The sequence below is a fragment of the Falco cherrug genome, chromosome 1 (genome assembly GCF_023634085.1).
Source record: "Falco cherrug isolate bFalChe1 chromosome 1, bFalChe1.pri, whole genome shotgun sequence".
In the NCBI taxonomy this organism is placed as follows: Eukaryota; Metazoa; Chordata; class Aves; order Falconiformes; family Falconidae; genus Falco; species Falco cherrug.
This window is the reverse complement of record NC_073697.1, coordinates 40,744,021-40,757,647: the sequence shown is the minus strand read 5'-3', so window position 1 is coordinate 40,757,647 and position 13,627 is coordinate 40,744,021. Positions and strand designations below refer to the sequence as shown.

Below are 13,627 nucleotides of genomic sequence, written 5' to 3'. Positions count from 1 at the left end.
ATATTTTGGGGTTTTAACTGCCCTGCTTTAAGCATTTGTCTTGTGTGTGTTGTGACGCACAAAAGGACATCAACTTATTCAACCTTCATTTTTAGTTGGTTTTGAGTATCACATAAATAGGACCAACATTTTCAAACATAGTTGTCCTGTGTAATGAGTTCATGAGTTTGTTTAGATCTCTGACCATGAAGGAATTGATCATGTTAGAATTATGTTCAACATGTTAGAAGGTGGATGGTTTCAAACATGTTGACATTGTATATTTAATAACTACACCATTAAATCCCACGAAAATTCAGCTTATCCTTCCTAGAAGTGCCTTTGCGTATTTTTTTTAAATATGCAAAGATAAGATGTGATATGCTGAGATGGTCCCAAAAAGAATTATAAACATTATGACATCAGAGGTACGGAAAAAACGTATTAAGTTACTAGTGACACCACAATTTTACAGGGAATAATGAGCAATACCTGTTATCTGTTATATGGCTTGAGATCATTCCATGACTGAAGTAACTTCTGAAAGGCTGTGAAGAATAATTAAAAAAAAAAAAATTAACAAGCAAATGAACAGAAAGCATGATATGTCCTCACTATCATTAAAAATAAACCTGAATTATCCTTCTCAGAAAAAAATCCTGAACCCTCAAGAACTACTTCCAACCTCCATAAACAAACCCAAACACCATTAAGTCTCATATATGTTTAAAAAGCAACAACCACTATGAAAAAACACTGCACTACTTTCACCCATGTTGTATGTTACCATCAGTTATGTTTGAGATTTGACACATGCAACCTCAGCTTGTTAGGAAGTGCACATACCAAAGCTTCCACTAAAATGGAAGTCAATCTACCTACAAATGGAGATCTTTTGCGCAGGCATAAAACAGCTAAGTTCAACTATCAGTGAACACTTGACTGAATTACACCAGGCAGTCCTAAGCCATCATAATATGGGTAGAGGTAAGGTGGGTGGTGAACTTAAAAATGCGTTTCTACTCCTCAAACATCAAAGGTGAGATGGGGTAGAGAGAAAGGAAAACAAACAAACAATGCTGAATAATAACTACTTCTGCATGGATGATGCTAGCATTTCAAAGTATTACAGAAGCAGGCATACCTCCCCCGCCTGAGATTCCGATAGTTCCAGAATGAAGGGAATTTCAGTATCAAAATTAGCAAAAAAGTTGGTCCACTGGTGTTCAAAAATCATTAAATCCTAGAAGAAAAATATTCAACATTACTTAGTAAGGCAGGTGTTACATCACAGAAAAAAGTAAGTCACAGATTGTACTAAATGAACACAAATTACTTCAGAACAACGTAGACTACATTTCACTACGCAGTATAGAAAATGGCCTGCACAATGAAACACTTAAATACAAGAAAATAAACATCATTTAGAAGGTAAGGACCTTCTGCTGCATTTTAGGGGGTCTTTTTTGGGTGTGTGGTTTTTTTTGGTGGGTTGGGTTTTTGGTTTCTTTGAGAGCCAAGAGGCAGGAGAGGGAAAAGGACCAGAGCCCCGCCCTGTTTTTAACCCAAGTACACTGTTTTGAGATCACTCATAACTCAAATCTCATGTTTCCCATTAAATTTCCAAAATAAAACACTTGGACAGGTGTAATTTTCAGTTTTGAAATCTATATATGGTTCTGCAGTAATTTGTATCTGATGTTAAATAAGCTTACGGACAGAAAATGAGGAACAAGGTGGGGAATTTGGAAAACTCGTGGTATACAAGCAGCAGGCAATCCTTTCTTTTATCTGCATTTGTGAAAACAAAAAGTTAAGTGGAAAAGGAAACACTAGTAACACCTTACTGAAGCAGAATAAAAAAGGAAGATGACTACAGTTAAGTGGTGCATTCAAATTAATCTTAAAAAAAACCAGAGAATCAATAAAAAGAAAATAGTGTGTCACACTGACAAAGCAGGAACCTTACATAACTAGGCAATTTTAAAATACTTCAAGATTACTTGCAGTTACTTGTCACATACTAACTTGGAAGACAAGAGACATCCTGATTTTAGGAAGTGTAGTTTTTCACATATATGTAACAGGCAAAACCAGAACTATGACTTTAGCAGTGGTCTAAGCACTATACAGTATTTTATTTCAGCCACTTCATTAATGCAGCAATGAATGAAATTTAGAGAATGAATGTTGATGAAACCTTACAAGCCTTCCAAAACACTAATAAAGCCTGTATTAGAGGTTAAAAATGAAGGTTTACATTTAGATGCAGAAAGTATCATTGGAGAATACTGTAGTCTCAAATAAGCTTTTCATAGAAGCTAAAGGCTAGGAATTGCTTTTGTCAGTTTTTTGGCACATGGCAATATTTTGTACAGAACATTCTTTTACATCCCAGGTCAAGTTCAAATCAGAAGGTTTTGAAATCAAAGTTGTATTAACAAAAAAGATATACTTTTTTTGCTAATACATACCAGCTTCAAACGCTCTTAACTTCATCCTCATGGAGAAAAAAAAAATCATTTTTTAAATAACCAATTTCTATAAAAGCAGAGTTGTATGAAAACCGCATTTATAAATTTTATTCAGAAAACCTGAATTCAATTTAACAACAACTTTCTAGTTTAAAACTCCAAACTAGGATAAGTAAGTCTGTTTCAGGGTAGACTTACCAGGTACAAGAAAAGTCCCAGACATTAACCTTACTTGTACAGGATGGGGGAAGTGAAGTATCAGAGTGTGACTAAGACTGACAACCTTGTAAACTGTTATGACATTTTGATTTTCATTACAGCAGTTGATTAAACAACCAAATTGGTGTGAACTACCAGTATTTTATTAATAAAAGATACTTACTACTGAACTTACTACATACTGAAAGCTCACTTTGCTGCCAAGCTAGAACGTGATGAAAAATTAACAAAATAATATATACTAATAACATTGTTTTCTTCTCTAACACTGAGATCAGCCCATCGTATTAAAATGAGGAATCACTTTACACTGTATGTCTATATTCCACAAAGCTTCAGGGCAGCCACTGAGTGTCACTGTTACCCACTTAAAGTGGTTACAAAGCAGTTCTGAAAGCAGTTTTTCCTGGAATGGCTGTAAATTGAAGTGGAATTTTTTTCCCCCCTTGCTGCAAAAGGAGGATTAACACACACAAACAGACCAACTTTCTGCACTTTGTACACAGTCATATGGCCTGAAGAACAGTCACACCATTTACAAAAACCTTTAGGAGAATTTCAGGCAAATTAAGAAATTCAAGGAATCCAAGACAAGCTGTTTTAATGTTTTGTAGACTTCTGTGGTAGATTTGAGGAAAGGAAAGAGCCTGTAAACAACAGTATGCGGAGCCAGTAGATTAACTCCATAAGCACTATTAAAAATAAACAAAATCACAATTTTGCTCTGGGGCTAAACTAACAGACTAGTAGTTGATTCAGAGTATTTAACCTGCATTACCTCAAAGAGCAAGTCCTCCAAGGAAACAGGATCCATCTTGCTGTATGTCTTCCACAAATCAACACTGACATCCATTAACTGAAAAATATTTTAAACACAATTCTGTGAAATACACCATGAAGAATGTCACAGATTCAGGTTTAAGCCACACAAACAGACTTGCAGCACACTGCCCATGCTACCAGTCGTCCTTAAGTATGAATTCAGAAATATTGTTTCATGCTGGTTACAAAAGAATTGACCAGATGCAAGTGTTCTGGATGCTTCAGAGACTCATCTCAAGTAAGGCTTTGATATAGGTGCAAATTTTTGCCTACATCTTTCAAATAAATCATTTCATGAAGTTTTTCAAACTAGCAATCTTTCAACTAGCAGGTCGAGGAAAGTGATTCTGCACCTCTACTCTGCTCTGGTGAGACACCACACACACACACACACAGCGCTACCTCCAGCTTTGGGGCCCCCAACACAAGAAGAACATCGACCTGTTGAGCCAGTCCAGAGGAGTCCACGAAGATGCTCAGAAGGCTGGAGCACCTCTCCTATGAAGACAGGCTGAGAGAGTCGGGGTTGTTCAGCCTGGAGAAGACAGGGCTCCAAGGAGACCTTAGAGCACCTCCCAGTGCCTAAAGGGGCTACAAGAAAGCTGGAGGGGGGCTTTTTACAGGGGCCTGCAGTGATAGGACAAGGGGGAATGGCTTTACACCGGAAGAGCAGAGATTTAGGTTAGAAGAAATTTAGAAGATTTAGGAAGAAATCTTCCCTATGAGGGTCATGAAGCACTGGCACAGGTTGCCCAGAGAAGCTGTAGATGCCCCATCCCTGGAAATGCTCGAGGCCAGGTTGGACAGGGCTTGGAGCAACCTGGTCTGGTAGAAGGTGTCCCTGCCCATGGCAGAGGGTTGGACTAGATGATGTTTAAGGCCCCTTCCAACCCAAACCATTCTATGATTCTATGGAATTGTGCTAATAGCAAAGAACAGCATCAACTGGTGCAAGTAAAAGGGAAAGATCAGTTTTCTGAGACAAGAAAGAAAAGCAGCAGATTCCAAAATTACTCGTCCTATGCACCAGCCAATTCTCGCTGTAAGCGTAATGTAAATATAGGCTAAGCTAGTTTAACCTAACAGTTCGCAGTACCTTCTTCCAAGTACTAAGATGATGCATATGAGAACACTAGTCAAAAACATATTTATTCTTAAGGGAAACTTGCATCTGAATAATTCCTGCATTTACAAGGTTTCCCACCACCCACTTCATTAAAAATGCAACACTGACTGGAATTTTCTTAAACTACTTCTTTACAGTTATTCCACTTACTCATATTATTAGATAGGGCAGTAATGATTTCCCATACATCACTTCCATTCACCTACCAGTACAGTAAGTTCTCTGGATTATAGCACCTTGACCAACCCTGACTTCGACTTCTGTATTAAGAGAGCAACCGTGCTTAAAACACTGAAAACAAGTAGTAAGTTATCATCATCAGGTTATCTTCAAGTCTTACAGCACAGAATGCACAGCAGAGGAAGAAAATCAGTTTGAGGAGCTAAAAATAAACTGAGATCACTCCCTTTTAATAATGGCACAAGTATTCACTTATAGATCATTTACAGTGATCTCAAACGTACTTCCTCGTATAGACTGGGTTTTCCTCCCCATCTGTGACACATAGGAGCTGCCTAACAGATAATCATGCATAAACAACTACATAAAAAACAAGAATGCCACTTCCCACTTGTAATTCCCTTATGACTTTAAGGAGAAAGAACTCAAGCTGGAACTGCTTGAACCGCCGGAGCTAACACACTTAATCTTAAAAATACATACCGAGTATTTTCATTGTTCCTTTTTAAATCTGCAAGAGTATAGCAAAGGCAGCATCAACTCCCACAATGAAATAGGAGAGGCTCTGTCTTTATGAAAATATCACCACGCTGGGTCTACACAGTTTCTCAAAGCCTCTATGGATTCATGAAGTGAATTGGCAAAGGTAATAAAGATCCAAACAACTCCTGAATTCACAGTCAAATCCTCCTTGACTAATTTCAGACATTAAGAAGGGCTACTGATACTTAGGTACCTCTCCACAAATGTGCTCACCTATTTGCACTTTGTACTTAATGATTTTGACAGGTTCACACAACAAGATTATTTACAGTACTGGTGATAGAATGAAGAAAAGAAAAGCATGAGGAAAGGTATCAGTGGAAAGAACACAGTGCTCAGAGAAAGGCACACTTGCACTGACATAATAGATTTTTGAGCAAGTGTGTACAGTACTGCAAGTGATGAGACTTTTAACAATAGTACTATTAATTCCTTGGGTTTCTTCCAGTTGTCAGAAGTCAAACAAAGAACATTCTGGCTGTAAAAATGGATGAGTGACTACAAAAATAGGACATCTGCATTTCTGTGGCAGACATCCAAGAAAATGAAATAAAAGAAGTTTCAAAGTAGTACATAAATACAAAGCTGTCCTCTGAAGATGCTGTTTGAGTATAATTAATAAATAAGTGAATCAAATGACACAAGTTGCTCAGAGTAGAACAGCAAGTCGTTACCAAAACTAGGGGCATCATCCAAAATCTTAACTGTTGCCCTATTCAGCAGGCTTCAAAGACCCAAGAATATATCATGTTGATGAGACAAGTAGATGCATCTCGTGTCAAAACCAATGACCCAAGAAATATAGTCACTTATTCTCTGTTTATCTCAAGGCATTTGTCATTAGCAGCTTCTTTTGCACTGCTCTTGAAGACCTATACCCATCTAGCAGAGTTAAAAGTGTTTCTGTTATCGGCAGAGGAGGCCTTCAAAGACAAGGAAAAACAATTCTAAATCACAACTGGGGAGCTGGGGATGATGACCAAACAGTCACAGTTGATCCAGGACAGAGTGCTGTGCAGCTTCTAACAGAGTCTCACAGCAAGACTGCACTGTTTCCCTCCTTGCACATTCAAAACACCGCTTCATAAGATCCTGAAAAACTTCATCTAACTTTGAAGTTCACTTGAGCAGTGAGTCAGCACTAGATGATCTTAAAAGGTACTTTCCAACTGAAATAATTCCATGATTCAATTTCTGCTTCAGAACGGAAATGGAAGAAATTTAAAAACATAACTACTCACTTCATATTTCATTGTAAAGAAGCCATCACCCCCGATTCCTTCCAGTGCAAAAGCCTGCACTATTGGCCACTTTTCAACAATGAACATATCAAATATCTGTAGATGACCTGCAAAAGAAATGTTTCACAGAAACATTATCTCACAAATACTGGCAGTTTAACTTCCTGTGAGATCTTAGAGCTGTTCTGAGACTCTAATATAGGATGTCAATTATCCTGCCTTTGTACAACTTAAAATCGGTAATTGAAAAACATTTTTGGGAAGAAGGTAGCTTTCAGAAACTTTTCTCTACACCCTGAATTTTTCCCCTTTTTTCCAGCTACCAGGCTAGCAAAGAATACTATGTCTCCTTGCGAATTTAATTCCAAGACCATTAGTAAAACTGTGCCTCTTAAAATTCAAGATAATAAACAGGGAGCTTTGCTTACTCCAATTTCTTCAAATATTTGGCCTTAAGTAAAATACTGTCAAACATCATCCCTGTGTTAATCAGAATTTTAAGTTGGGGGAGAGAAAAACTATTCAGCCTGGCACTCACTGATGAAGCTGTAAGCCATCTGAAGTGTGATCATCATCCCTAGATAATACTTCTTTAGATACTTCCTAACAAAGAACCACCATACTTCCCCTATGCCCTGACTCATTAACGAATTTTTAGGCAGAGCCTATCACCCTTTCCTCAGGAGAAGCAATGAAGAAATAGGAATAAAAGAAAACACACCTCAAAACTGAATTAGCTTGGTTTGAACTTACATGGTTCAAAAATAGAAGGCAATTTGCTTCCCCCCCGTTTGCCTCTCACTGTACTATGGATCAAAACCCCCACGTGCTCACGCTGCACAGTGAAGTACATGCACCGCATCGCTTTCACATTATTCACTATTGGGGATACTGCAAAACACACTTTACTGAACAATGTAAGATTACACTGTTCAGGCTGCAAGGCTGGCTACACATCATAACAGGAAGTCAAGCAGTCCAATTTTTTCAGTGCTAAAAAAGGGAACTTGCATAACGAAATGTTTATTCTTTCCTTATATAAAGAAGTATTTATCAGGAGCTCTCATCTGAACAGAGAACTTCTGTAGAAGCAAAACACGCTTCTCTGAATGCAAATTATTTCTTTGCCTCATGCTGTGAACATTCACTCTTCAGATGAAGTCTAAGGGCTTACATTTTTCAGAAAGAAATCCAACACAAGTAAAAAGAGGTTAAAAGGAAACTATTGACATATTAATCCTTATTTCTTACCCAAGGCATGGAAATCTTCATTCCTTGAACTGTATGACTTGCATGCTGCAAAACACTTAAGACTACAAGCACAAAACAAGCTAACCTACCTTGGCAGCTGTACGGAATACCAATGCGACTGCAATCTCGAACCATGTCTACAAAGCTGGAAATTTTAAATTCCTCTGCAGCTTCTTCATCTTCATACTGAAAGAAGTCATTTAGAATAAAATTTGATTAGGCGTGCCTACTTTGATTGTTAGCTTTGCACTAGAGGGAATATGCATTCTACTAAATTCCACAGCAAATATCAAGTAATCCACTAAAATACAACCTAGAGCCTCCAGAAGCTAAAGAACCTTTTTAGTCCCTATATTTTGGAAACTCCATCATGGCAGTGATGTATTCAAGCCAATGAAAATTGTTCTTAAAAACAAACAAACAAACAAACACCAAACATCAGAGCAAAGATTTTAATAAGGTTATATGAAGGCATAATTATATACTTTATTTTCAGCTTTCAGTGAAGTCTTTCTACATCATCAACTAGATGCTGGACAATTTTTAAACAATGAAAGAAACTTAGATAACACCAATTGATGTGCCTCAAAAAAATTGCCACGGAGGGAAAAAAAGAAATTATTACCAGCTTAACAACACTATAATGGGAAAGTCAGCTGTGACCTCAGGTCACAAAACAAGCAACAAGAACCAGTTGCTGTCTGAGGGAGAGGTATGTGCAGGAAAAGGAGGAAGAAAAGAAGATACCACCATGCAACACCAGCTTGCTGTTTCACACTAGTAGCAGACTGAAGTTGTCTGAAGACTTCAGCAGACTGGAGAACAAATATCCTACTTATGGCTCAGAAAAATAAAAAAACTAGACTGAAGAGAAAAATCACACAAAAATCATTTTTATAGCAGGAAAAAAAACCCTAAAAATACTCTGATTTTTATCTGAAAAGGTACAGTTTAGCAGCAAGTCTGAAGCAAAGAGGCCTAGCCCCACTGGGTACTTGAGTCACTTGCTTTCTGGAGCAAGATCAGGCAGCGGTGTATTTTGTATATTTATTTTATTTTTCTAGGTACAGTGCTCTGAACTTAACATCAAGGTAAATTAATTATTATTAACTTTTTGTACATAGTTCTTGTAAGCTTCAGGATATACCCAACAAATACATTTTAAGAACAAGTTCTTTTAAGACAAGCCTGAATTTAAGATGCAGTCCAAGTTCCTCCATGATGTGTTCTTTCTTCAATCCCAGGAAGCCAGATCAAAGTTTCAGTTCAAAGCCAAGCCCCAAACAACTGCCAGTTTCTAAAGACTTAAAATGCCATTAGAATAAGAACTTGGTTTTTGGCAGGGTGCTAAAGGCTTGCCTACTATCTGCTATTGCAGGTATAAATACAGCCTGTTCCATGACACCCAGAAAAGCCTCATTAAATTTCAGTACTTGATCTTATTTAGCCATTTTGAAAATGGGTATTCTTTAATAATACATGTTTTCTTCAAACAGCTAGGATACTCAAATTACTAAGGTCTAGTTAAAAGCAAGCAGGAAGGAGGAAAGGAAGGAGAGGCTATAGGTTCTGTCAGATTCATCAAGAGCTGCACAGAGCCAGGTATGGCATTGCTTGCTTTATTTCTACAACTCTTGAGCTTTTTTTAAATTTCATTTTTACAAATGCAAGCTAAAGTTATTTTTATCACTGAAAAGAAAAATGCTTAAAAGCCACTACAAGCAATCCTCCTGTAAACAGGATGCACATAAAGCCTATGACAGCAACGATTCTTCTTCCTTTCAGAAGCAATCTAGGGAACTGGCAATTTTTGTACATTACAAATATGCCTGGCAGTGCAATGCTCAGCTCATTCACGTGAAACAGTAGCGAAGTAAATCTTGTATTTTCAGCTTCAGAAATCAAGCTTTTCCACTCATTTCCACAAACAGCAAGGCATATGGTTTACCTTTCTATTTACACCATTATTTCAAGCCAGTACTGTGTGATTAAGGTTACTACCTACCATGATAAATCACAAAGAAAGTCCATGAACAGATGCAGCTTAAAATTCAATAGCTGCGACTGCAGTTGTGCTAGCAATACTGTGTTAAGAATCACCCAATTCCCGATTCCAAAATGCATGTTTTACCACCATCAGGTATGCCTCAAGATTTGCCCTTTCAGTAGGAATTCTGGCAACACACAAACCTTATGAAGCCAGGCTTTAGATTTTGCTACAGCATGCTTTAACCTGTAGCTCAGCTGTTTACATCTTAAGAAGTAATTAGCCCTCTCTATGCAGTACTCATGGGACTGTATCTAGAACGTGTATGTGGATTCCAAAACCGGATGTCTGCAAGACAGACATTGACAAACTGGAGCAAGTTCAGTGGAGGACCACCACAATGATCAGTGGGTTGGAGCACTTGTTGTGGCAGGAGAGACCCAGGCTTGTTCAGCCTAGAGGAGGCAATGGCTGGACCGCATAACTGCCTTCCAACATCCACAAAAACTTTATTGAGGTGGTGAAGTAAAGCTCTTTGCAGTGGTCTGCAGTTGCAGGACACATGACAATGGGTATGATTTAAAACAAGAGAAGCTGAGACTGGATAAAAGGAAAACAATTTTTCACTGTTAGGGTAGTCAAATAATGGAGCAGATAGCCAAGAGTTCTGCAGTTATCATCCTTGGATGCTTTCAACATCCAACCACAAAAAAACTTGAGTAACCTGATCTGATCTCATCACTAACAGTGCCTTAAGCAGGAATTTAGACAAGATGATCTCCAGAGGTCCCTTCTAACCTGAATTATTTCATAATTCTGTGATCTAAGCTATCAAAAAGCCACAGAAAAACACAATCGATCTATCATAAGCCCCATCCCTTTCAAGCTGAAAACTCAAGGAAACAAAAGGCTTCTCTCCCCGACCTCCCGGTTCATTCTTTCTCCAGCTTCACCCATTAACATCGCAGGCTCCTAACCCTTTCCCTTCAAATTTCACTATAATTCAAATTTAGAAATGGAACTACACAGAAACGAACAAGCAGGGAAGCTTCCCATGATGGCATTTAGGAAGAAGCATTTCCAGTCTCAATTGGAATAAAAAGGTTCTTATTCTACACCTAGACAAACAGTATTTTTATTTTTTACTCCTCTAACAGTACTTCACTATAATAAACATAGCTTTTCTAAGAGTAACTTGACTTTTAAATGCAGGATGAAACTCACGTCACTTACATGGTCCAGTGAAAGTGAGGTTAATAGCTCTTGAAAGGAAGTTGAAAGTTAAAACAGAAATACATAATAAAGTTTCTTGATTTTAAATAGCCTACTAAGCCAACCTTCTCTAATATTCTAAAATTATTGGCATAGAACACATTAAAACACTGCTCTGGTAGCAAACAAAGCTATCATTGGAAATCTCAAAGCTGACTGTGGTGCTTGATTCAGATTCTGCATTACTCAACCCACATGTTTTTCCTCATTAAAAGATCATTGACTCATGTCAAAACAATAGTAATTAGTGGGAGAGGGGAGCAGTTTGTCTTCATGCTCCAACAAAGTATTAAAAACATATTCTTCTTGCACACATTAGCAAAAATCTTAATACCCATATAGATATACATATACACACACACACATACATGCAGGTCACTCCCCTACTGAGTGTGAAAAAAGAAAAAAAGACTTCTGGGAGGAATGTTAAAAAAAGTTCCACTTGGAATTATCAGTTCATTAGCAAGTTCATTAGCAATTCTTATCTGCATTCACTTTCCACTTACCTCATTTTCAGTTAGACAGTGAAAATGCAAGTTCCTCCAGTATGCCACATACGGCAAAAGATGATTATAATTCACAGGGTTGCAGTACAGATGGACACTGTCAGGTTTTATTAATATGATTATATCTGCAACAAGCAGAAAAAAATATTATTCCAGCATCAAGACACCAGCATACATAGAAGAATTATAAGGACACAAAGAAAAAGAAACCTAAAAAAAAACCTCACAGAAATTGAACAGAAAACACTTTTCCTATAATGTACCTCATTAAAAGAAAATTGTTTAACTATTTGAATATACAATCACTCCCCACATCTTGGAAAAAAAGGACAAAAAAAAGAAACAGTTGGCAGCCACAGGCAGTTCCCAGTAGAATAGTACTTCTTATTGTTCCAAACAATTGTGGGTTTATTCTGAAGTCTTGTACAGAACTTGCGTCAGCCTGTCCTTTGAAAAGCCAAGAGTGTCAGTGATGAGCCCTTACAGAGCACTTACAAAACTACTAACTATAGTTGCTCTTGCCTGATATTACATCAGAAAGTTGCTCCAACTAAAAACTAGCCTATGGGGTAGATATTCAACGTTTCATGCAATTAAGAGAATAATCATCTATGATCATGGTGACTGGCCACTTTCCAAATATTAAAGTGAGTTAATATGTTAAAGAGGGCCCAAGTATTTTAGAACTCCAGGAGTATGATCACTCAGCAATTGGTAACACATGTACATACATACCAGGACTGAATTAGGACTTCTTGGAATGGGCTGTATTTGTTTAGGCTTAGAATTTGGCAGGGGGTGGGGCGTGTGCATGTGTTTAAAAACAAGAGTTCTTCAGCAGCATTTTTACGAGCCATTTTTTACAAGTATATACACACTCAGAGATTTACTGACTTACTTTTTTTGAGGTTTGCCCCTTTTTCTGCTTACCCTCCCTCCAGAAAGACTGCAGAATAAGTAAAAATGTTAAGCAGATTACCATCAAGAACTTCTTCAGGAAACCCAGTTCTTTCAAAGTCGTTGTTATTCTGGCTATACAAGCCAAAAAGCAGGTAGTTTGCCAGTTCCCTGCAACCTTCATTGTATCGACTATCTATTCCTGCAAAAGCAAAACCATACATGAAGTGTCATGTGTCCTAATATTGTACACCTGAAGAGTTTGTTTTATTCCCTAATAAGAAAATAAAACAGGAGCATTAACTTAACCCCCTCACATAGTCAGTGGGCACAGATGCCTATTGAACTTACTGAGAAAACAGGGTAGGGGAAAGTTCGCTGTCACATGCTGACGTTCAACCCTTGACCTAAAATACACAGGCATTGCTTAAAAAAAATTAAGTCTAGTTTTCTGCAGTACTCCGCATCAACAAAAGTACAATTTTATCCAGTAATTCAAACTTAAACATCTGTCTGTATGCAGTATGAATTCTAATTAATATGTTCTTGATTGAAGCTTCCTAACAAACTAATCCTGTGACCTAAATCTCCTGCTTTAGACTACATGATTAAACATTATCTTATCAGTATTATACTGCAATCCCTGAGTCACCAGAAAGCCAGTGCAGACTTCTAACAAATCATGAAAAGATATTCTGACAAAACATACGGTATACGAACAGCTTCCAAGTAAATTCTTAGACAGGTCCTTGGGAAAATAAAATTAAAACAACTGAAGATCTGGAGCACAAAGAAATAGAAGATAAATACAAGAAAAAACAAGCCACAGATTTAGGAAGTATTTTCATCTCCCTGGAAGACAGTCACAGTCATAATTCCTAATTCTGCTGTAATAAACCAAGTTTTCTCCAGAAGTAAAACCATGCATGAAGCAGCATGCCTGACACCCACACTTGACGAAGGTCACCCACCAGTCTTGCCTTGCTATAAGATTGCTGATAAAGACTAACAGCAAGTTTTCCTACCAAGTTACATTAAGGTACAGTTGGATGGTTGCCAGCAAATAAAAAATTGTTACCACCGTCCAAAGGAGAGATCAGCACACTGATAATGTAATAGCACAGCCTGAA

At 37.6% G+C, this 13,627-nt stretch overlaps 1 protein-coding gene across 3 annotated transcripts in view; it reads right to left on the bottom strand.

The window, feature by feature from the left end:
- Window positions 1–13,627, bottom strand: part of DNAAF9 (dynein axonemal assembly factor 9) — a 79,926-nt gene that overhangs the window by 49,499 nt on the left and 16,800 nt on the right. For 2 of the 3 annotated variants that reach the window (XM_055706415.1, XM_027799958.2), the window contains exons 3-9: window positions 12,580–12,699; window positions 11,601–11,725; window positions 7,925–8,021; window positions 6,585–6,691; window positions 3,451–3,528; window positions 1,124–1,222; window positions 472–527 (exon numbers count right to left, since the gene is read on the bottom strand). In XM_055706415.1, coding sequence (XP_055562390.1) covers window positions 472–527; window positions 1,124–1,222; window positions 3,451–3,528; window positions 6,585–6,691; window positions 7,925–8,021; window positions 11,601–11,725; window positions 12,580–12,699 — 682 coding nt within the window. Of the gene's footprint in view, window positions 1–471; window positions 528–1,123; window positions 1,223–3,450; window positions 3,529–6,584; window positions 6,692–7,924; window positions 8,022–11,055; window positions 11,085–11,600; window positions 11,726–12,579; window positions 12,700–13,627 lie in introns of those variants that run through there. The other variant, XM_027799959.2, reaches the window with a different exon arrangement.